This window comes from Ciona robusta, chromosome 5 (assembly GCF_009617815.1).
Source record: "Ciona robusta chromosome 5, ASM961781v2".
Classification (NCBI taxonomy): Eukaryota; Metazoa; Chordata; class Ascidiacea; order Phlebobranchia; family Cionidae; genus Ciona; species Ciona robusta.
Window position 1 is genome coordinate 3463807 of NC_143239.1, and position 21075 is coordinate 3484881.

Sequence of the window (21075 nt, forward strand, 5' to 3'; positions counted from 1 at the left end):
TCCAATGGTACTTATTCAGTACAAACTTTGTCACTGTAGTACCAAAGCGATGTTGACACAGAAGACATTACAGACAAACTGTACCAAACGCAAATGTATTTGCCAGTATAAAATAAAACATTTGAATATGTAAAAATGTTCAATAAGTGGTAGCCGCTTCCATTTAGATTATGTTCCATATAACACCAGCTGCATAAAAACAAAGAATATAGTAGCGACACTGATGAATAGATAAACTTTTACCAGTGATAACACAAAAAAATGAACAACAGACTCTTAAACAAAAGTAATGGCTAGAATTGGTAAAAGTTTAGCAGATGTACACACAACCAGTTGCACAAATTAAAGCAGGGCACCGGAATTGAACTAGTGAACGGCAGTACATATTTCACATGACTTTGGTTCCACCAGATACCACTTCATACAGGTTGGAACTAGATTTCACTTGAGGTAAACTGTCCATGTATGGAACACTGCATTCTAGGGAGCTAAGAGGTGGGTAGTACTGTCGATATCCAAGATATGCTATGCTCAAACCCATGATTGATCCAACTGTTACATCTACAAATCAAACATTAAAGTTTGGGTGTCTATGGATTATATATATGTAAACCAACAAATATACGTCTACACACCCACCTTGCCAGTGGTGCATGTAGTCACAAGTTCTGCTAATAGCTGTCAGTGCTGCAATGAGCAGGGGAATCAGACACGCACAAAGCCTCCATGACTTACCCTGGCCACCAGTTGAGAAACACTGCAGCTTTCCAGCTATGTAAAAAGCACAGAATCCAAGGCTTACAAATGCAACTGAAATTAAAATCAATCAGTTCAGTAACAAAATGGTAGAGAGAAAATAAATCATTTTTTATACTATAACAAATGTACATAGGTTTCATATTTTTACGTATAAGAGGTATGAAAATACAATAGGCCTACATGAAGAATGTCCACTCGGAAAACTTTTTCTTCCTTCTATGATAGTTTCACTATCACCAGTGCAAAGCAAATTGTATGTTGATGGTTGACCCTCAGGTAGAACACCATCTTTAAAACACCTGTTTTAAAAAGACACATTTTAACCAATGATTTATCACTTGAAGAAAAAAAAGACTGGTATTTTATAATATGGTGATCCATAGCCGTAATAAGTACATTTACAAATAGGGTTGTCTGTTAACTCTGCACATTTATATTCGTCTTGGTATTATATGAGTTAACTGGTAGAGTTAAAGTATAAAATACAATCCACCATATTCAAGCATCAGTATATAAAACAAATATATATAAAACAATGCATTTAAATCACCTAAAGAAAAAGTCAGGTCTAGGTCTTCCCACTGTAAGCTTAACAGCATTGGTGAGCACTCCATTGATGACAAGGCATAATGTTGAAGATAGAAAAGCAGGAACAAGATCATTTCGCATCCCGATTCCACTGAAGATGAGGATTGTGATGGGAGGAGAAAGAGTTGTGATCAACTGAAGAAGATCAACATTTATAATAGTGGTAAACAGGATTTATCCAACACAACAACAATGTATACAATTTTTTTATATATGGAAACACACTGTACAAAAATATTAGGCAGCAGAGGATGCATACATATAGCTTTAGAGTAGAGACTCTTGGATTTAGAGATATAGGATTTTTGTACAACCACCATTCTTCTGGTTGGATCAATCTTTCAAATGGTTCTTGCACTTCCGTATACCTGAAAATAAAGCTTTGAAACTTATTTTTACAAATGGCTGATTTAATGTTTGGCAAAATAATACAAACTAAAAATACCTTAGTAGTTAACATTTCTTGCAGTATCTAGTTGTTTTTACATTTGTATTTTTAAAATTACTCTGTACAGCAAATATGTGTCTAAATAAAGTAAAAATTCAAAAACATAGTAATACTACTAATACTTACATAAACACCCCAATCAAGACAAGTCTGATGAGCACTTCACTAAAAATATAAAACGCTCGGTTTCTTAAGCAGATTGAAGCCATTACAATGATATACTGCTAACCAATGGGGCATTTGTACTAGGATTGGGCTTTTAAATTATATAAAAATAAAAACAAGATTTAGAAAAAGCAAATTTGATACTCTGATATTAAATGAAAAAAAATAAATAAATGCTAAAAAGACTTGAAAAAAGGCATCAATAAAATACCATATAGAACATACATATAGCTACTAGGTTATACCTACTACTAACAAATTACCAATAAGTAGGACATTTTACGAGCATACGGCCATGTATTCTGTGTAATATGCGCCATCTTGTTTTACACGTATTTTTAACACATACAGGGGATTTCCCTACGCAAAAAGTGATGCAGATTACAGCTATGTGGCCGAGAAATTAAATCAAGTGTTTTAAACAGGATCTCCTTCACACACAATGCGCATAAAACAGCATTTTTCAGTAACATACGAAATGCTTTATCTTTCGCTCCCCCCCAAAAACAAGTCGTTGTAAGGACGTCATGTCATTTTGAAGTGACGTACGTATACCTGACGTCACTCTTTCATGACGTATCAGGATTCTGATGTCACAACACTTAACCACAAAGGACTGAAAATAACTAAGCGAAATTTAAACGCCCAGTTACACTGTTAAAAAAATTAAGTTTATCTTTTAATGTGTTTAAATAAATCAGCCGTCTTTGTAGCTAAATTAAATTACATAAGTACACGCCTGCGTAACAGTTTTGCATTCACGTCGGTTCGCGTCTACAGTTCAACATCCAAACCCACAGTCACGTGTTCGAAAGTCACCCTCACGGTTTACCACACACACAACACAACCAAACAGCGTGAAGATTGCTGGAGCGTATGCAACGACGCAATACTGAAAAGCCACGCCTGTATCGCTGTATGGGTACTGTTTTATTTTCGTAGATTGATAAAACTTGTTTATTTCGTTGACAGGCTACTTTAAAGTCAGAAAATCATTGATTAGTTTGCAGGCTGGTAGAAGAAATGCCGACCGGTTGATTATTTACGTGAGTAAGTGACATAAATTTGCACAATGAACTTCTATTAAGCAGACACGTATATACTCCGAGTACACATTAGCTGTTATGCTTTTAGTTGCATGGGGACATATTGCTTTTGGAACTTAGGACGGACGGAATAACTGAGAGTAGAAAGGAAGTTGACACAACGCAAAGGCGATGCTTTTAGTTTATTTTAAAGTTAAATCATTGTGTGAAACATTAATAATGTTGTACTACATAGAAGTTTCAGTGACGATGTTCAACTTGATGGTTATACATTAACACGAGAAACTCATGTAGGAAGCACTCAGCTTTATATTTACAATGTTCTTGGTTAAACATTGTCCCCAGACATGGAAAGTTTTATGGGATATTGTAAAGGAACTAAAAATCTTATACTGTCAGCAGAAAACGATTTTTTCGTATGCTAGTTGAGAATATCAAACTTTTAGCCTCAGCATTTATAGTAGGGTGGGGGTAGATGGGACATCTTTTCTTTATATTTTCTCGTCTCATTTGATAGTAAATAAAGAACATTTAAAGAATTATAAAACCGTATCCTCACGACATTCTATAGACCATTGTTAAATGTTTAAAACACAATCAGGATATGTATATTATGTGCTAAAGGTTTCCCGTCTTCCCCCACCTTACTATATACACAAAGATCTTACATATATATTTAGAAAGTGTTGCAGAAACTGGCCTTGTCATTACAAGAAACGAAATTAGAAAAATGCTGTTTCATTTAATGAGTGACGTTAGCGCTTGCTTATCGGTGGTAGTTTTCACTGGCTTCCTTGCTTTGTGTTACTGGTACAGGCGGCCGAAGAACTTCCCACCAGGACCAAGAGGTGTTCCTTTTCTGGGAGTCATACCATTTCTTGGCAATTATCCAGCACGTGTAATGCAAAAATGGAGCAGAAAGTATGGTCCTGTGATGTCTGTACGTATGGGGAGCCGGGACTTGGTGGTGCTTAATAATCATGAAAATATACAGAAGGTAATTGTAGTGGAGTGGGAGACACCTTCCCATTCTATTTTCCCGCCCCATTTGGTGGTAAAGAACATTCAAAGAATTATAAAACCTTATTCGCACGACTCCGATAGACCGTTGTTAATGGTTTAAAAAAAACGATCGTATATTAGGATATTATGTCCCACAGGTGTCCCACCTTACCCCACGGTACTATATAAAATAAACTTGGTGTATAAGCGTCAAATGAAATTACTTCCAACAGGCATTAGTGATGCAAGGTCAAATTTTCTCTGGAAGGCCAAACATGCCGGCATTTACCCAGGTAACAGATGGACTTGGTTTGGCTACCATAGACTATACTGATCATTGGAAAACTCAACGTCGGTTCGGGCAAACTACTCTGAGAGGGTGAGTCAAACGGGTGTACAGTCATTACTGCCAAATTCATTGACGTATATTCATTTAGATTGTTACATTTGGGTAAATTAAACATAAAGTGATATAGCAGGGAGGGGAAGATGTGACATCTTTATCACATAATATCTAAATACCCGGATCGTTCTCTAAACAATTTAATCTCCAAATATCCGGATCGTTCCTTAAACAATTAACGACGGTCCATGAGAAGTATGTGTTTGCTATCAAATGGGACAAGAAAATATAGTTAAACTGTGCCCTTTCTCCTCACCCACTATATTACCTGCTTTACTTATAAGGTTTGGTGTTGGCAAGCGAAGCATGGAAGATCGCATTGTGGAAGAAGTCGAATACTTGAACAATGCTATTCGTTCACATAACGGAAAACCATTCGACATACTGGTAAGCCACCTCATAGGAATCCTCCAACACATGGCATAGGAATCCTCCAACATATATAGAGTTAGACTATTATAGAGGGTGGGGTGAAAATGGGCAACTTTTCATTCTATTTCTTGTCCCATTTGGTAGTATAAACAAAGAAGATTTCAACAATTATAAAACCATATTCACACGACTTCCATATAGACCGTTGGTAATTATTTAAAACACGATCATGGTATGTTTGAATAAAATTTGCTAATTTTGTCTCATCTTACCCCACAGTACTATATGCGTCAACTTTCTAACTGCAAATAAAACCATTATACAGGGCATTCTAGGAAATGCTGTTTCCAACAATACTTGTAGCGTTGTTATGGGAAGAAGATTCGACTACGATAATGAAAGATTCAAAAAGATAATAGCAACACTTTCAGGGCTGTATGTCACTTTATCCAACACCAGCATACATAATAACTTGTTAATATACAAACTGCCACAGGTTTACTAACCCGAAATCAAACTCTACAATTATTCTTGTTTTGTTCATGCCATTTTTGATGAAGATTCCCCCATTTTCTTGGATCAACAACAAACGAGTGGATGGCATTAATGAGATTAAACGTAAGTTATCTTCATACTATATTTGGGGTAACTCTCTTTAAAGACGTCTCCTCCGTTATCCAGGTCATTGCTTTACGCAGTATTAGAAGTTTAGCTGGAAAATAATTGAACATAAATGGCTCATATATTTGTCTGCTAGGTGTAGCGACCACGTTTGTTTTCTTTCAATTAAAAGTAATAAATATGTTTTTAACTGTAAGCGTCTTTTAACAACTGTTGTTTTCACACGATATCCTGCTATTTTGCTTAAATTATTTCTAAGTCTTCGCCACCGTATAGTTTAACAGACAAATAAAGTTAATATTATTAATATACCGTAAATTATTTTATTTACAGTATATATTTGATTAGGGCTACTGAGAGAAATTGTTCATGAACACGAGTTGAGATTTGATAAAGATGACGTTCGAGACTTTATGGATGCTTTTATTGCTGAGCAAAAAAAGAATGACAAGCATTCGTCATTCACGGTGAGCATAAAAAATTACACGTTGTAAATAATCACACATGATTTAATTTTATTTTAGGATCTACAACTGTTGCAATATGTTCGGGATTTGTTTTTTGCTGGGACAGAAACGACAACCAGTACACTAAGGTGGTCAATCCTGTGTTTGATTCATAATCCGGAGAAGCAAGAAAAACTACGAAAAGAAATCTATAAAGTTACAGGTAAATTTTAAATCAAGGGGTATGTTGGTGTTCTAAATGATAAAATTCCTTTTAAATAGGCCAGGATAGGGTACCGGCGATGAGTGACAAAGCTCAGATGCCTTACACTTGCGCGTTCATGCAGGAAGTTTTTAGATACCGCACTCTGGTTCCCTTAAGCTTATTTCATGCAACAAATGACGATGTTAGCTTGAATGGATACCGTATCCCAAAAGGAACAACAGTAAGAATTATATATATATATGCTGTACTTAATATAAGTGTAGTAGAATGGGAAAGATGAGACACTTTTTGATTCTTTCGTCCCATTTGGTAGTAAACACAGCAGATCGTTTGAAGATTTTAATCCATATGTTCACGGCTCCCATAGACCGTTGTTAGTTGTTTAAAACACGATACAGATATTTTGATCTTACGTTCTAAAGATGTCCCATCTTACCCCACCAAACTAGATATACTATATTCGTATCATGTTACATTAGACCCAACTTAACTTGTGCCAGAACTGTGGTTGTATATTTACTTATCCTCCCGTATTTATAAATCATATTATGGGAATCAAAGCGTGTCTTGCTTTGTTTCTCGTTAATGCTTATAGGATAAATTAATTAATAAATATACAGGTATTACCTAACCTATGGGCGGTACACAACGATCCTGATGTGTGGGACGAACCAAGCAAGTTTAAACCTGAGCGCCATCTCGATGAGAAGGGAAACTTTGTTCAGTCTAAACACGTGATACCTTTCTCGGTGGGTCCACGTCAGTGCTTGGGAGAACAACTAGCTCGAATGGAAATCTTCATCTTCCTGGTTTCAATGGTTCAGAAGTTTGAGTTTCTTCCGGATCCGAACGAACCGAACCTTCCAGAAATTGAAAATGGGTCGTGTGGTACTGTGTTTGTTCCTTTCCGGTTTAAGCAAGTTGCAAAGATGAAGTAATTTAATAATTTAACCAAAAAATGTTTATACGTGTTAATTGTGTCTAATTTTTGCATACATATGTAAATAAATTAATTGTATATAATACAATAATTTGTTATTTTGTTAATTTTTTGTAATTGTAAATGCAAGAAAACAGTCATATCCTATCGGTTTTAGGTTCATAGACAATAAGTTTAAAAAAGGAGTACACAAAGGTAATATTTAACAGGATCAAATCGTGTTCTTGGCGGTTGAATGCCTATTTTTGTTTGACCTCGCATGTCGCAATAGCTCGTAGGATTATAACACCTCATGTCGCGCACAACATTGCGCGGCAATCTCTTCTCTGGTGATATAGCAGGGTGGGGTAACATGGGACATTTTTCTTTTTTTTCTCGTTCCATTCAGTCGTAACTTGTGTTAGTTGTTTAAAACACGATCAAGAAATATAGGAACTACTTGCTAGCGGTATCCCATCTCACTCTAAATGCTGTATATGTTTACAACATTAACGTACGAACACATAATATAGTACTGGTTTAAAGCAATTGCCACAAAGGATCTTGCCCAAAGACACATACGTCCACGATGGTGGTACCACCGTAAAACGTCATGAACCCCTATCCTTTCGGTTAGAGGCAAGGTCCTCTGTCTCTAACCCTTGTACCATGACGTGCCGACGTCATATGCGACAAGACCCCCTTCTCTAATACTAACCAATAACCACATCAAAATCCACAACTGAAAATCCGCATTTAACAGTTTAATCCAACAATTTATTCAAAATACGATTTTTTTCAAACCGGAACACAATAGATAAAAGTTGAGCTTATTATTTCTTAAACATCAGGAACCAAACGATGGTATTGAGAGTCATGCCAGTCAGGATTGCATAGAGGCCTTTGTTAAGTATGTCATCAAACTTTCCACTTCGATGAACTGGTAACTTGGCCTCTGATAACTGGAGTAATGCAACATTTAATTATAATAAAATATGAGAACAGTTTCAACAGTATAATATTATATAGTAGGGTTGTGTAATAGGATATGTTTTTATTTTTTTTATTTCCCCAATTAGTAATAAACAAATAATATTTACATAAATTTACATCTAGCGACTCTTATAGAGTGTAATTACTTGTTAAAAACACAATCAAAAACATAGAATTTAGGTGCTAACAGTATTACATATTATTCTTACCCAACAGTACTACACAACACTAATTTACTGGAAGCATAACCATTTACAATCCTTTCAGGATATATTCTACAATTTTGCCTATTTTATATAAAGTTAGCATAAGCCAATAATTCATATTCTTTAAATTAATGACACTTTATTAAAAGATTAATATGTTATAGGATAATGGATAATATATTAAAAACAATTGCTTCACTGTTTCAAGAGTATTTACATGAGAAGATAAAACGGCTAATATTATTCGGATATATCACATAATATATATATATATATATATATATATATATACATCTTTAAAAATAAAATAGAATACATGTATTTTGACAAAACAATAGTTCATGTATGATATATGTTAACATGATTGGAAAACATTAAATTTTCTCACTCGCTGTAACGCCTATATTTTTCTTATGTTAAATGTATTTGTAGAATACTTAAGAAAATCACATATATACCATCTTTAAGTGGTAATCTTGTTTCGCTGCAGTCTTTGGAAAAGCTCTTGCAAACTCTTCTCGGCTCCTTGTTTTCCATCCAACTTCAGCAACTTCACTAAAGCCACGTCGGTATTGGGAAAGCGCAGGCTGCAAAAATACATAAAATTCAAAATTGCAAACATAGTCCAAAATAATCCAATTAAACCATCATAAACTAGTATATAATTTTGTTTTTCTAATATTGGTAAAAAGCCAACAGGTACATGCTCCTTCTAGCCTTCTACATAACACATAGATAATGTTTTAATTTAATCACTTACCCGAATAGCACGTAATAAAGACATAGTAAACAGTTCAAACTTAAAATTTAGCCTGCCAATCTGCAAACACAACACAACCTTCTGGTTTACCCTAAAATTCTTACACGGTAAATATAAGATTGTGAAATGGTTTAAGGAACTTTTTGTATTTTGCGCTTTGCACAACTTATTCTCTACAAGGATAAACTTATTTATAGACGTACAGGTTCCATACACGCCAAAGATTGGCTGCAAATATTGCAAAACTGCGATTTAATCAGAATTGAATTGTATATTGTGTGTACGTGATGTCGATGTCGCGACCTTACAAAATTATTCGAGTGTGAAATTATTGTGCAGTGAAGCGTTTCAACATAGAAATTTAAGAAAAAACGCTGAATGTGTTTTGGACGTTGGTTTTGACTTCTGAGTTGTTGGCATTTTCCCTTGAATTGCATCGAGTGGTGCAATGTGTGAATGATGCAGTAGAACGGCAAACAAATGTTTTCATATAGTTTTGATTCGACTCTGCCATCTATGAATAATATTTGTTCATAATAAACAATAAAACACATGTTAGCTTACACTTACATAAACAAGAAATTCAAAATAAACATAATTCAACTACTGGGGTTTTTAATGATTGTCACATTTTAAACACACACGTGTATAAAAGTTTAGCCACTCGGGCCGTTGATAGAATGTATCCTGCATATTCATATCTCGAACGAGTAAACACAACAGTTTCGATTCGATAACCGGCGATGCGGTAACTCGTGACGCTGTTTACAGTTCTGTTGGTCTAGAGTGACGTCCTAGACTCTATAACCACTGTAACCAGGCTTTACCATGAGTTTTTTTAACTCGAATGGCAAACGATCAAGTAAATATTTTTTAATAGGGTACTAATGTAAGCTTTATTTATCGCCAGATTTAGACTTCATTCTGTTGCGCCTAATCTTATCACTATTTAAAAACAATGAGCAAGGGAAGACAAGGTTTGTTATGATTTTTTGGTTTTGTGTGTATTTTAAGCTTTTACTAGGATAATGTATTGAGTAGGCTTGTCGCTTGTGCCCGTGTGGAAGTGTGCATATTAATATATCAGTAATATAGTAATGTGGGGTAAGATGGGATACATTAGCACATAATATCTAAATATGCTGGTCGTTTTATAAACAATTACCAACAGTCTTTTTTACGCAAAGAATAATTAAATAAAGAATGAAAAGTGAGCTCCTCCTGAATCAGTAGTTCATTTTAATCAATTTTTTTTTATTTAAGGAATCTCTGTTTCAGGAGAAGAAGCGATTTATCGCATTCCACCATATTATTACATCCATGTCTTGGATCAAAACACCAATGTCACAAAACTTGAGATTGGACCAAAGACCTACATACGTCAAGATAATGAAAGGTATTTTTTTTCTGGGCCAAAAACTCTGGGTTACAATTCCGATTTCTGACGAAACTATTTTACATCTACCATACCGATGTATGGTTGCTGAACTTGCTGTCAATGGTACTGACTATAAAATTTGATATCCATCAATGGACAATATAAAAAATTGAAAGTGTTTTAAACTTGTAACAAAACATTTTGTTAATACAGCTATTTTTATTGCTATTTTTATCTCTCAGAGTAATCTTTGGTCCCGAGCGCATGATAACAATCCCACCCCGTCACTACTGTGTCATCCAAAACCCAGTTGCGAAGAATGCTGATGACCAAATTCAACTTGATCCATCTGGCCAAGCTAAATTAAATCACGCTGATCAGGAGATTCGTTTAGCTCAAGATCCTTTTCCTTTGTATCCTGGTGAAGTCTTGAAAACGGTTTGTTAAGTTGGCTAACTTGTGTTTTATAGTATACATATATGTAATTCTTTTAATAAGGTAGATTGAAGTTGTGAATGTAGGCTAAAGTCTGTCTATCCAACTTAGTTAACTTGTTTGTCTATGTTTTGAGTCCGTGGAAATTCACCTATTTTTTATTATTGTTTATTTTGTTTAAAAAGGCTCCATATCATTTAAAAAATTCTTTGTCTATTCTTTTCTTTGTCTAATTAAATGTGGTATAAAGTTTTGGCCTGTACATGTTTTACACAAAAGTAACATCTAGATTCATATATTTTTGGCATTGTATGACCTCTGGTTCTAACTAATCTTATATCAAGTTAACATAAACTGTTAACTTCATATCATCAAAGTAATGGGAGACTTCACTATTATGTTTTACCATTGTTTGTTTATTTCTTTGTAGGCAGTTACCCCTTTAAGGGTTGTAACAGCGAACACAGCTCTGAGGCTTCGAGCAGATCTAGATTTTGATGAAGATGACACTCATCGTGTGGCTGGTGATGAATGGCTGTTTGAAGGTCCAGGTAAGAATGTGTTTGAAATACTACAATACACAATACATATATATATATATATATACATAATATAATATATGTGTTCAATTTTATAGTTTACTCTCCAGTTTATAAAAGTTTTTGTTATTTTGTGTTGATTACCAATATTGTTTAATAGCATTTTGGTCACTAAGTATTAAAATTTATGAAAAGTGTGTTAAAATACTAAAATATATATAATGCATGTTTTATAGTGGAATCTGCATTTTTTATAAGTAAAGTATGTTCTATTTCTATTGATTAACAATACTGTTTTATAGCCTATTGGCCTCTACATATTGATTTAAAATTCAGTCCCCTGTTAAATATTTCATTATATTTGATCCTACAGTACACTATATTATAACATGTAGTTTATTGTGTGCTACTGTCCAATATTCAACAACATGTAATTTAGCTTAAACTTAAGCTCTAATAAATATCCAGTATCCAATATGACTTTAGTACTATACACAATACATGAATATATATGCCTATTGTACACATCACAATATGATATGTTACAGTGTGGTCCAGACTCATAATCAACCTTTTGTGTTGGTAATTTAACATAGTTTGAAGTCATTGATGCATCATACAAAGGAAGGAGCTTATTTTTTACACTTTATGATTATTGCTCTCTGTGTTTCTTTAATTTCATCAAAATAATTTATTAAAACTATTTTTGACATTTTATCATTTATGTAATGTTAAAGTACTATAAAAATTTGGTTGAGCAGTTAAAATGTGAAGCTTTGATCTAACCTCTGAAGACATGAAGCAAACTCAAATTGCATTTTATTAAAAATTTAAATAAAATAACATAACATGACAGCCTTAATTAATAAAAAAAATTCTTTTAAAAACAACCTGACACGAGCTATGGAAAAATCGGAACATAATATTTTAAAATTACCCTTAATGCATATCCTGTTAAAATAATAAAATTAAAAAAAATTCTATTAGGTACAAACAAAGTTTATCAAATTATTAATTATCTTTATGGCTTATCCCATTGAATTAATGCAGGTAATAATTTCCAGGTACCTATATACCACGTAAAGAGGTTTCTATTGAGGAGACAATTCGTGCAACTGTTATCAAGCGTAACCAAGCTATTAAGCTTCGAGCAAGGAAAGAAACTAAAGACAGGGATGGTGTAGATAGAGTCACAGGTAAAAAAATATTTCAAAGGGGTGAGGTTCTATAGTAAGGCACGGCAGGGGACCGAAAATATAGCCCAGAGTTGACCATTACTGATGTTACACTTTTTTTAGTAAAGTAAATGTCTTATGTTACTTAAAACTAGGTGTTCCATATTTTACCAATCTGAATGTATTTTTAAATCTTGTTTTTCTATCAACAAAATGTTTAATTTTTTTTTATTGAAATTCGATATAGTACGTTTGATCACAGCAGAGAATGACTGTATCTATGCTTTTAAAATGTTTGTGTCCTTCTGGACTGCTGGACCTTTTTTATTGACAAGTATGATTTACTGATTGTCACTGTTCCACCACCTAGGTGAGGAGTGGCTTATTAAGAAGGTTGGGGCTTATCTACCTGGTGCATATGAAGAAGTGGTGGATGTAGTTAATGCTTATGTGTTAACAGAAAAGGTAAAGGAAATAATGTTCATTTAAAAATGAAAACCTGTCCTTTTTAGCATTTTATGAATTTTTAACTTTCAAACATAATTTTTTTGAGGATAATTTTATTTATTTTTATTAAAAAAGCTGTCTGTGCATCTAGTGTAATTCACTTTTTTAGTTATTTTGTCTTTTCACTTTTGTTCGATTAGTGTTTTTTTGTGCCTGTTTAAACGTACAGGTATCAGGAAGCAAAAGTTTGTATTTTGTCTCATGTTTTAACTACTTTTCCCATATTTCTCAGGTTGCACTGCACATGCAAGCCACCAGAACCTTCACTGACTTCATGAATCAGAAGAGGAAGAATGGAGAAGAATGGTTGATCAAGATGACCGATACTGAGGCTCATATTCCTGATGTGCATGAAGAGGTAAGTCTGATAAACATTTATCTTTTGTGCCAAAACGGTTGCTAAATATAGACCCTCTTTATATACTAAATCAAGAGTTTTTACTACATCATGAAAGTATCACTGTATGATAAATATTGTAAATAATTCTGTTTTCTTTCTTAGTATTGTTGACGTTGTCATTAACATCACAATCACCACCATTATACCGCAGACACCATTGTTATTAATCAATGCCACATGTTGTATCGCTCAATGATGTTGGAATCTAGTTTCGTGTAAAATGTTGTACATACTAATTTCCTTCAACAATGGTTCCTTAGTGTCTAGTCATTCGTTAGTTTGGTATAATAAACTAGCTTTACACTAAACTTGGAAACAGGCTAGGCTTTATCCTCTAACTGTCACAACTACTACATAACCTTATAGATTTTTTTCTGCAGTTTGTTAGGATATAAACTGTCAGGTAAAAATACCCTTTTTTTGTTAAAAATAGATAAATAAATAAATATTTCCTAAAAGTAATAGGTCTTTTTGCTTAATAACCTTATTATCCAGGTGATGGGAATAGTGAATGTTACTACCTTGACCAGTCGTCAGTATTGTGTTATCCTCAACCCAGTTGGTGCAAATGGGAAGAACCAGCTTGGGAATAAAAAACTTATCAAAGGGGAGAACTCATTCTTTATTCAACCGGGAGAAAAACTTGAAAAAGGGATTCAGGTAAATTAATGGTGATAGTAAAAAGTTAAGAATATAGTATAAGCAAAAATAAGCCTAGAATGTATAGGTTAAATCAATTACATGGGCCTAGAAAATAAATGCGTGAAATATATTATAGTATAGGCAAAAATAAGCATAAAATGTGTGGGCAAATGCAAGTGAAAACAAAAAAATGCATCGGCAATTTGGCATGGTCCAATTTAGTGTAAATATAGAACGTTATTAGCATGTGTATTAAAATATTTCTTGCAAGCTTACTTACGTTTGCATTATAAAAATGGAAAAAAATGACAAAAAAAGATACAAAAGCATGTGCAATCTACTAAAATGCAGCTTTAAAAGATAAGAGTGACGTAACTCAAGAAAATTGTTAATATTATTTATTGTATTTGTAATGTTTATTAAATCTTCATATGCTTATTTTATTTTATAGGATGTCTATGTCCTTGGTGAGGATGAGGGTTTGATTTTGAAAGCAGCCGAACTTTGTTACGATGATGAGAATGAAAGGGAACGTAAACCTGGTGACAAGTGAGTGGCAAATATAGTTGTTTATATCTTTTTTTAGTATTTTTTTTTCTATTTTGTTGAAGTTTTTTGTTAAGTATGGTTCTTTTCTATGTGGGGGAAGAGTGAGGTCTTAATCAAGGACCTGAAATTTATGCCAGTTTAAAAGATTTTTTATGAACCTTTCTTTAGGTGGATGATACGCGGACCTTGTGAATATGTTCCACCGGTTAAAGTTAATGTATTCGCTAAGCGTAAATCGATTTATTTGGATGAGAATGAAGGTATCTATGTGAGGGAAATGAAAACGGGAAAGGTAGGTGTGTCTGTGTTTTACAAATATTAAAAACTTTTGAAATTTCTGAGAAATAATGTAGGATTTTTACTAAACTTAGATCTGCGTTCTGTTGAGGCTTCTATAATCCAAACACGGAAAACATAAAAAAATTTTCAGAAAAATATAAACAATTAACACTGCTTCTAGCCATACATTAAAATTTGGCTATTTCTGTTGCAAGTGTTTTACTTTTTCCCAGGGAACTCTCAAAATTGATGTCTTTTTACTGCAGGTGCGTAGTGTATGTGGTCACACTTACATGCTTACTCAAGATGAGGAGTTATGGGAAAAGAACCTCTCATCCACCGTCGAGGGCCTCCTAGCAAGTGGAAGAGATCCAATGGCAGACAGAGGAACCAGGAACACAGCACCTGGTATTACTGTTACTTTGTTACATTTTTAAATTATGTACATTGTGTTTTTATGTGCTTTAGTACCTGAGACAAAAAGTTTGCCCTACATTGAGCTAAAGCAGTGGTACTCAAACTTTTTCAGTTTTCTCAAACTTTTGCGATCTAAGAAACAAAATTATATAATGTCACGCTCACTGCAAAAAAACGAATATGTATAAGTTTGATATAAAAATGTCATTCTGTAATAGTTTCTTCCTTGTCCGAATTAGTATGTAAAAAAAAAAAAAAATTTCCAAAAAGTCAGGGCTTCAAAAAAATTATTGGCACACCTAAAAATTGATGAATTTGGCACACTAATGTTGCTGCACACTGTTTGAGAAACACTGAACTAGAGGGTAAATTTTGTTGCTTGTTTTTGTAGTAATTGATCCAGGAATGTCATTTCAATCCATGAACTGTATCTTTAGTGCACAAGACGCACAACCATTACAGACTCTGCTTAGGCCAATAGAAGTTAAGTTGCATGATATCAAAAATACCAATATTTAGTAGTGTGATTGCTACACATTGGTCAAATGGTAAATCAAAAGCACACAGCGTTTGATTTGTAGTATTAGTAAAACATTTTAAACTAAACACTTCATTAACACAGTATCACTATTATTTTAATATTTGAGTTAAAACAGTCATCACATTCTTTCATTAGGTACAGAAATATCTGGGATACAGACTGAAAATAATGTCACTTGCTATTTGACCTTTATCAAATGGCAAGTGAATCGCACCAAACTATATTGTCCGGCGCCGTGGCAAAGTTGTTAGCGCGCCTGCTTGTAACTTAGAGGTAATGGGTTCAAGGCTTGTCACTGCTAACACTGTGGGGTATGTCTCCTTGGGCAAGACACTTAACGGCAATTGCTCCAACCCAGTGGTCACTAATGGGTTGTCCAAATTATTAGCCATACCTAAAAAAATGAAAATATCCCCCCAAATAAATAATCACCTACAAAGTAACATACATGGTAACTCGTAAGCTGGCACGAGGTGTATGAACACCTGTGTTATATCGACTGTTTTCCGGCCACACGAGGATAGAGTAAGTTACATACGTTCATTCATAGCTTGAAAACCACAAAACTTTATCTCGAAAATCCCAAAAATATAAAGTTTTAGCAGCAAAAAACCCAGCACACATATTTATGATCCTGTTTCCTTACAGCAAGTGGAAGAGATAAAACTAAAGTTGTCACATTCCGTGTCCCACATAATGCATGTGTGCAAATCTATGATTACAAAAACAAGAAAGCAAGGTAGATTAAACCTTTTTTATTTGATATCTATGTTATACAGATGTTAAGGGCATGTTTATGATATATGCTGTTACTGTCAGGCATATTATAAGTCTCACTAGTTTTTTTGCATTTTATTTTTAAGAACCTACATTTATTGTTTTGTTCTGGTTTCCCACAATATTTTCAGTTTTTAATAATCAGCATTTTATATTTTAATGAGAAAATACCTTAATGATTTTAAGATATTTACTGGTATATTATAAACAAGATAAACAACTGGAAAACCATAATAATAATAACCTTACCTGTCTCTTCGATTACGGTAGCGAAGATTTTAAAATATTTTAAACAGAAAGGCAGGATATATTGACGTAACAACAGTTGTTAAAACACGCTTACAGTTAAAAACATATTTACATTTAGTTGAAAGAAAATAAGCGTGGTTGCTACACCTATCAGACAATTGAGCCATTTAGATTAAATTATTATTAAGTTAGTCTGCTAATAGTAACAAAAGTATGCGTGAACTATTATATATAAAAATATTGCAAGTACCAACATCATACCTTTTGAAATTCACCTTTCCCCCTCACCCTCACAGGGTTGTGTTCGGCCCCCACCTTGTAATGCTCGGCCCCGATGAGCAATTCACCCAGCTCTCATTATCCGGGGGCAAACCAAAACGCCCCAACGTGATCCGAGCTCTTGCTCTCTTGTTGGGACCAGATTTCTGCACGGATGTGATCACCATAGAAACAGCAGATCACGCTCGTCTTTCTCTACAACTTGCTTATAATTGGTTGGTTTAGAAAATAGAATTAGATTGAATGTATTCGTCTTATAGCCTATTTCATTTTTTGAAACTTTGTCGTACTTTTAGATCACATTAGAGCAAAAATGAAATTAGTCTACACATAGTCATCTTATGGACTGTTTTCTGAAATTTTAGTGGTACCTTTGTATTGCATTAGAGCAAAAATGAAATTAGTTTACACATAGTCATCTTATTGGCTGCTTCGTTTTTTGAAACTTTGGTGGTACCTTTAGTTAGATCACATTTGAGTACTATCTATAGACAAATTTTGTTTTTCGTTGGTAAGCAACCTTAAGAGGTTCAGTATTCTATTTTAAGAAGATTTCAATTAGAAATACACCTATCAGCCATAAAGTTATTTGGAATTTTTTTTATGTGCTTAAATCTTAAAGAAAACAATGTTTAAAAATAATTATATATATATTTTGTATTTCTTACCCAGCTTTTAACCAGTTCAGTCATTTTACTTTACTATTAATTTGTGTTGCTACAAATATATTTAAAAATTTCAGGCATTTTGATATCTCTAAAGCAGTTGAAAGCCAATCTGAAGCAGCAAAATTATTCAGTGTGCCTGACTTTGTTGGTGATTTATGTAAAGCTGTTGCATCGCGTATTAGAGGAGCAGTGGCTTCTGTTAGCTTTGATGATTTTCACAAGGTCAGTAATTGTTTTGTATAAGTTTGTAATAAAGTATCATAAATTATATCAAAGCCAAAAAGTTCACACACAAAGTTATATCCTTGGTGGTACGAAGCAGGCATGAGGTGTTTGAAATAAGACATGGCATTTATTCATTATTGAATTACGACCAATTGTTTAAGTAACACTTTCTTTAAATACCAATGTTATAGTTGAAAACCCATGAGAGTTTAATGGCGCAACAATCACATGTCTCAATGACATCACAAAGCTTATTTTGCACCACAATGGCTTTTATTATTATACCTGGTATAAATCCCACGTCTCATAGTATGCTTACTATAGAACTGCACTCGCACTTAAAAAATAGAATACAGAACTCATGCCTGGCCTAGTCTGATGTCCCATGGCATGTTCAACATAGGACCTCACTCATTTAGAAAAGAATATAAAAATATTATTTAACCTAAATCTTAAGGTCCCATGGCATGCTCACTATAGGACCTCACCCATATAGAATAAATATCAAATTATTCTCTAGTCTAAATCTGAGGTGTATACTCACTGTAGAAACAGAACTCATCTCTGGCCTAACTGTAAGGTCCCATGACATGGTTATTGTAGGACCTCGCCCTTATAGAGAACACGAATCTCATTACGTATGATCCTATATTTTTACAATACATTTCGCACATTAAACCTCATTATTCGCCTTTTTATCCCCACAGAATTCATCACGCATCATTCGCTCGTCTGTATTCGGGATAGATGACAAAGGGAAGGTGAAAGATAGATTCGAGTTCCCACAAAACCGTCTCGTGGTTACTTCAATCGACATCCAGTCTGTTGAACCAGTGGACCAGCGCACACGAGACTCCCTTGTGAAGTCTGTGCAACTTGCTATCGAAATTACAACCAATTCTCAAGAAGCCACAGCCAGGTTTGAATAAATGTAACTTATTTATCCTTGTGTGGTAGGGAATGAAAATGACAATTGTTATAAATTCAGTGTTCTCTTTCACACACCTTGTGTTTGCTTATAAGTTACGACTTTTGTAACTATGTGATTAATTTTTGGTGTGGTGTGAAGCAGTGTGGTGCTGTGGACTATAATAAATAGAAATAAAAGTAATATAACAAAGACTTCTGCAGTTTTTACATATGTGCTCTCTAACTTTATGACATTATAAAGTAAAGAGTCATTCTTCTGTCCAAACCTCTAAAAATGCCCTTATTTCTTGATCAATACAAAAGTGCTTGTTCCTTCTATCTAAAACCTTTTTTTAAGACATGAAGCAGAACGTGCAGAGCAAGAAGCCCGTGGCCGCCTCGAGCGGCAGAAAATTGCTGACGAGGCAGAAGCTGAGAGATCCAGAAGAGATTTGCTGGAACTCCAGTCTCAAAGTGCTGCCATTGAGAGCACAGGACAAGCAAAGGCAGAAGCTCAGTCCAGAGCTGAAGCTGCAAGGATTGAAGGAGAAGCTGCTGTTGAACAAGCAAGGTTGAAAGCTAATGCTGCATCTATTGAAGCGGTATGCAGTGTCTTCTGTGTTTTATGACTGACTTTTTTCTGTAGCAAAATAAAGTAGTCTTAGATTTCTGTCTGTTGCTGAAAGGGAAATTTTTATTTTATTAGGTATATATATTTATGCTGTTGCCGCCAGGTATAATAAGTCTGAAAAAGATTCTGACTTCTTGGTTTTGTGGTCTTAACGGTTTGAGATTTCCCCTGCTATACAGTTAGACATTAAGGTATCCTATTAGGTGTGTTTTCCAAGGATACATATGGGCACTTTGGTTTATTAGTTTAATTCAATGATTCTTTTAGGCATCTGAACTGGAAAGGCTGACCAAAGCAAGAGATGCTGAGTTGAAATACATGAAGGAACAGAATGAACTGCAATTGAACAAGGACAGAGAGATTGCTGAAATTGAAACACGAAAATTCAAAGACACAATTGATGCAATTGGAGCAGATACAATAAGAGCAATTGCGGTCGCTGGACCGGAAATGCAGGTATGACATCACAAGACATAAATAGATTTCTTCTAGTTTATTTAAAGTTCAACTAATCTGTGAAGAAAATGGTATAAATTTCCACTTTCCTTATTATTTGATATTATCGTCAATTGTTGGTAGAAAATTTATTTAAGTTTGTTGAGTTTTTGTGCAGTTTATTTTGTTTTTAATGTACTTTGATGGTATAATTTACCATAAAAAACTTAAAATTGCTTTTAAACTAATATTATTTCTTTAGGTTAAACTACTGTCAAGCCTTGGTATCCAGTCAACCATTTTTACTGATGGAAAATCGCCTATTAACCTCTTCAACACAGCAAATGGTTTGTTAGGTGCCACTGCTGGTGGTGCTGCTAAGGTACCTGCAGTGTTGCACCAGACAAAGAGAGCACGTAAAGTAGAACAGGAGAGTGATGATGAATAAATGAACTGGAAGCACTGGTCACTTGTACATAAACTACAATATTAACCAATATACTACTAATCATGTAAAAATCTTCTGTATTTCAATTAGTCTGTGATATTAATAGTGTGGTAATATTGTGTGACTTATTCAGTAGATTTTAACAAGAACCTTGGTTTAAGTATGATTAACTTTTTTTTTAAATATGATAAAATTCACTCGGCGTAAATTACTGTTTTCCCTTAGCACTTTATTCTTTCAGTCTGCAATTTTTCATTCGACATGTATATGCAGTCTTTATATAGCTGTGGGTTTCTGTTGCTTTTCTGTTGTTGAGTAGTTCAAAACACATTTACTATGTCGTCCTGTGATACGTATTCAATTCCACTATTCTGTTCAATATAATATATAATCACTTGCATTCTGTGTTTCCTATTGTAGATCAAGGTATACATCATCGGTTCTCTATGTAATAATGGTTGCTGTCGTAAAAAGAGTCTGGATAAATTGTAAATGGTGCGGGTGGGGAAGAAGGGACACCTTTCTATCTATTTTCTCGTCCTATTTGGTATTAAACAAAGAACATTCAAAGAATTAAAAAAAACGTATCCTCACGACTCTCATGGACCGTTGTTAATTGTTTAAAACACAATCCGGAT

General features: G+C 34.1%; 4 protein-coding genes across 6 annotated transcripts; 2 read left to right on the plus strand and 2 right to left on the minus strand.

Moving 5' to 3' along the window:
• Positions 1-76: 76 nt before the first annotated feature.
• On the minus strand, positions 77-2274 carry LOC149735660 (phospholipid phosphatase 5-like). Of its 2 annotated transcripts, none has more exons than XM_089878502.1 (6): positions 1922-2274; positions 1607-1715; positions 1310-1482; positions 940-1058; positions 736-810; positions 77-561 (listed from the first exon to the last, which is right to left on the minus strand). In XM_089878502.1, the coding sequence occupies exons 1-6, from the start codon at positions 2002-2004 to the stop codon at positions 389-391; spliced, it is 732 nt and encodes a 243-aa protein (XP_089734628.1). In that variant the 5' UTR covers positions 2005-2274; the 3' UTR covers positions 77-388. The 2 variants fall into 2 exon arrangements, with proteins under 2 accessions (XP_089734628.1, XP_089734626.1); XM_089878500.1 differs by having other exon boundaries at positions 640-810; positions 1922-2255.
• Positions 2275-2849: 575 nt separating this feature from the next.
• On the plus strand, positions 2850-7107 carry LOC149735661 (cytochrome P450 2U1-like). Its single transcript, XM_089879141.1, has 9 exons — positions 2850-4003; positions 4242-4387; positions 4696-4798; positions 5109-5218; positions 5280-5401; positions 5753-5871; positions 5929-6073; positions 6133-6296; positions 6697-7107. The coding sequence occupies exons 1-9, from the start codon at positions 3737-3739 to the stop codon at positions 7012-7014; spliced, it is 1494 nt and encodes a 497-aa protein (XP_089735267.1). The 5' UTR covers positions 2850-3736; the 3' UTR covers positions 7015-7107.
• Positions 7108-7744: 637 nt separating this feature from the next.
• Positions 7745-9225, minus strand: LOC149735662 (uncharacterized). The gene is made up of 3 exons (XM_089879167.1): positions 8955-9225; positions 8653-8781; positions 7745-7957 (listed from the first exon to the last, which is right to left on the minus strand). The coding sequence occupies exons 1-3, from the start codon at positions 8976-8978 to the stop codon at positions 7829-7831; spliced, it is 282 nt and encodes a 93-aa protein (XP_089735293.1). The 5' UTR covers positions 8979-9225; the 3' UTR covers positions 7745-7828.
• Positions 9226-9744: 519 nt separating this feature from the next.
• LOC149735663 (major vault protein-like) lies at positions 9745-20837 on the plus strand. 2 transcript variants are annotated; one of them, XM_089879125.1, is made up of 18 exons: positions 9745-9931; positions 10218-10350; positions 10575-10770; positions 11198-11318; positions 12371-12502; positions 12852-12946; positions 13221-13346; positions 13884-14048; positions 14482-14579; positions 14748-14871; positions 15125-15266; positions 16465-16555; positions 17139-17336; positions 17864-18011; positions 18722-18933; positions 19282-19525; positions 19822-20010; positions 20252-20837. In XM_089879125.1, exons 1-18 carry the CDS (start codon positions 9913-9915, stop codon positions 20435-20437), a joined length of 2619 nt encoding a protein of 872 aa, XP_089735251.1. In that variant the 5' UTR covers positions 9745-9912; the 3' UTR covers positions 20438-20837. The 2 variants fall into 2 exon arrangements, with proteins under 2 accessions (XP_089735251.1, XP_089735252.1); XM_089879126.1 differs by having other exon boundaries at positions 9747-9931; positions 10233-10350.
• The last annotated feature ends 238 nt before the right edge of the window (positions 20838-21075 follow it).